Consider the following 792-nt stretch of genomic DNA (forward strand, 5'->3'; position numbering starts at 1 on the left):
CTGAGGATCCCCGCGGCTGTTGAATTCCAGTTCTTTCGACCGTAAGAGGCAGGATGCACCCCCATGCCGGCGTTGGACAGCGATGGACCTGGTTATAGCGACCTGCGGAACCGATTGGGAGTGGAGTTGACGCTGCTGCCGTTGATCCCGCAGATTCCGCTGGAATTTGGTGGTGCGTGCTCAACACCAAAAAGCCGCTGACGTTGCATGAGCCGGCATGCATGCGATGGATGAGCTCTCCCCCAAACATGTGGAAAGGTAGGACTGCCCGGCTATTGTCCGTGGGCAAAGCTGTACCCCCCTACACCACACATTTATGTTCTGCATCTGTGCATCTGAGTTGGGCATGTGTATCTATCTCTGATAGGAAAGCCACCTCATGAACCTGCTTGCGTGAGCAAACCCCGGACGACCGTTACACATTTGCTTACAGCTCCCTTTCCTATCCTCTCCTTTCCCATCCAAAGCCCATCGTCATATCTTCCTCGCCTTCTCTCCTCCCTGTCTGCGCTTGTTGGCGTGTGCCCACGATTTCATCAAAAGTGTTCCTGCAGTCGATCACGATGGGACTCGAACCCACAATCCCCGCCTGAATCCCTGGCGTAAAACCGGAGGGCGATGCCTTATCCATTAGGCCACGCGACCACTGCGATGACACGCAGCACACACATCGGGTCTCATACGCCCCGTTGCTAGACGACATGNGAGCTGCGAGTCTGCGCGGCCCCATCCCACAATCACATCACCTTCACGGGCGTGTTTTGCTGGGCACACGGGGGCATTTAGGCGTGG

The 792-nt window shown here is 56.4% G+C and overlaps 1 protein-coding gene across 1 annotated transcript in view; it reads left to right on the forward strand.

Annotated features, from left to right (window-relative positions):
• VOLCADRAFT_100917 (uncharacterized protein) overlaps positions 1-201 on the forward strand; it is a gene marked incomplete at both ends in the record, with an annotated part of 1947 nt that extends 1746 nt beyond the window's left edge. Inside the window, one exon of the mRNA XM_002959409.1 lies at positions 154-201. Within this exon, the coding sequence (XP_002959455.1) occupies positions 154-201 (48 nt within the window). The remainder of the gene's footprint in view (positions 1-153) is intronic.
• Positions 202-792: the final 591 nt, after the last annotated feature.

Source organism: Volvox carteri (assembly GCF_000143455.1).
Source record: "Volvox carteri f. nagariensis unplaced genomic scaffold VOLCAscaffold_229, whole genome shotgun sequence".
In the NCBI taxonomy this organism is placed as follows: Eukaryota; Viridiplantae; Chlorophyta; class Chlorophyceae; order Chlamydomonadales; family Volvocaceae; genus Volvox; species Volvox carteri.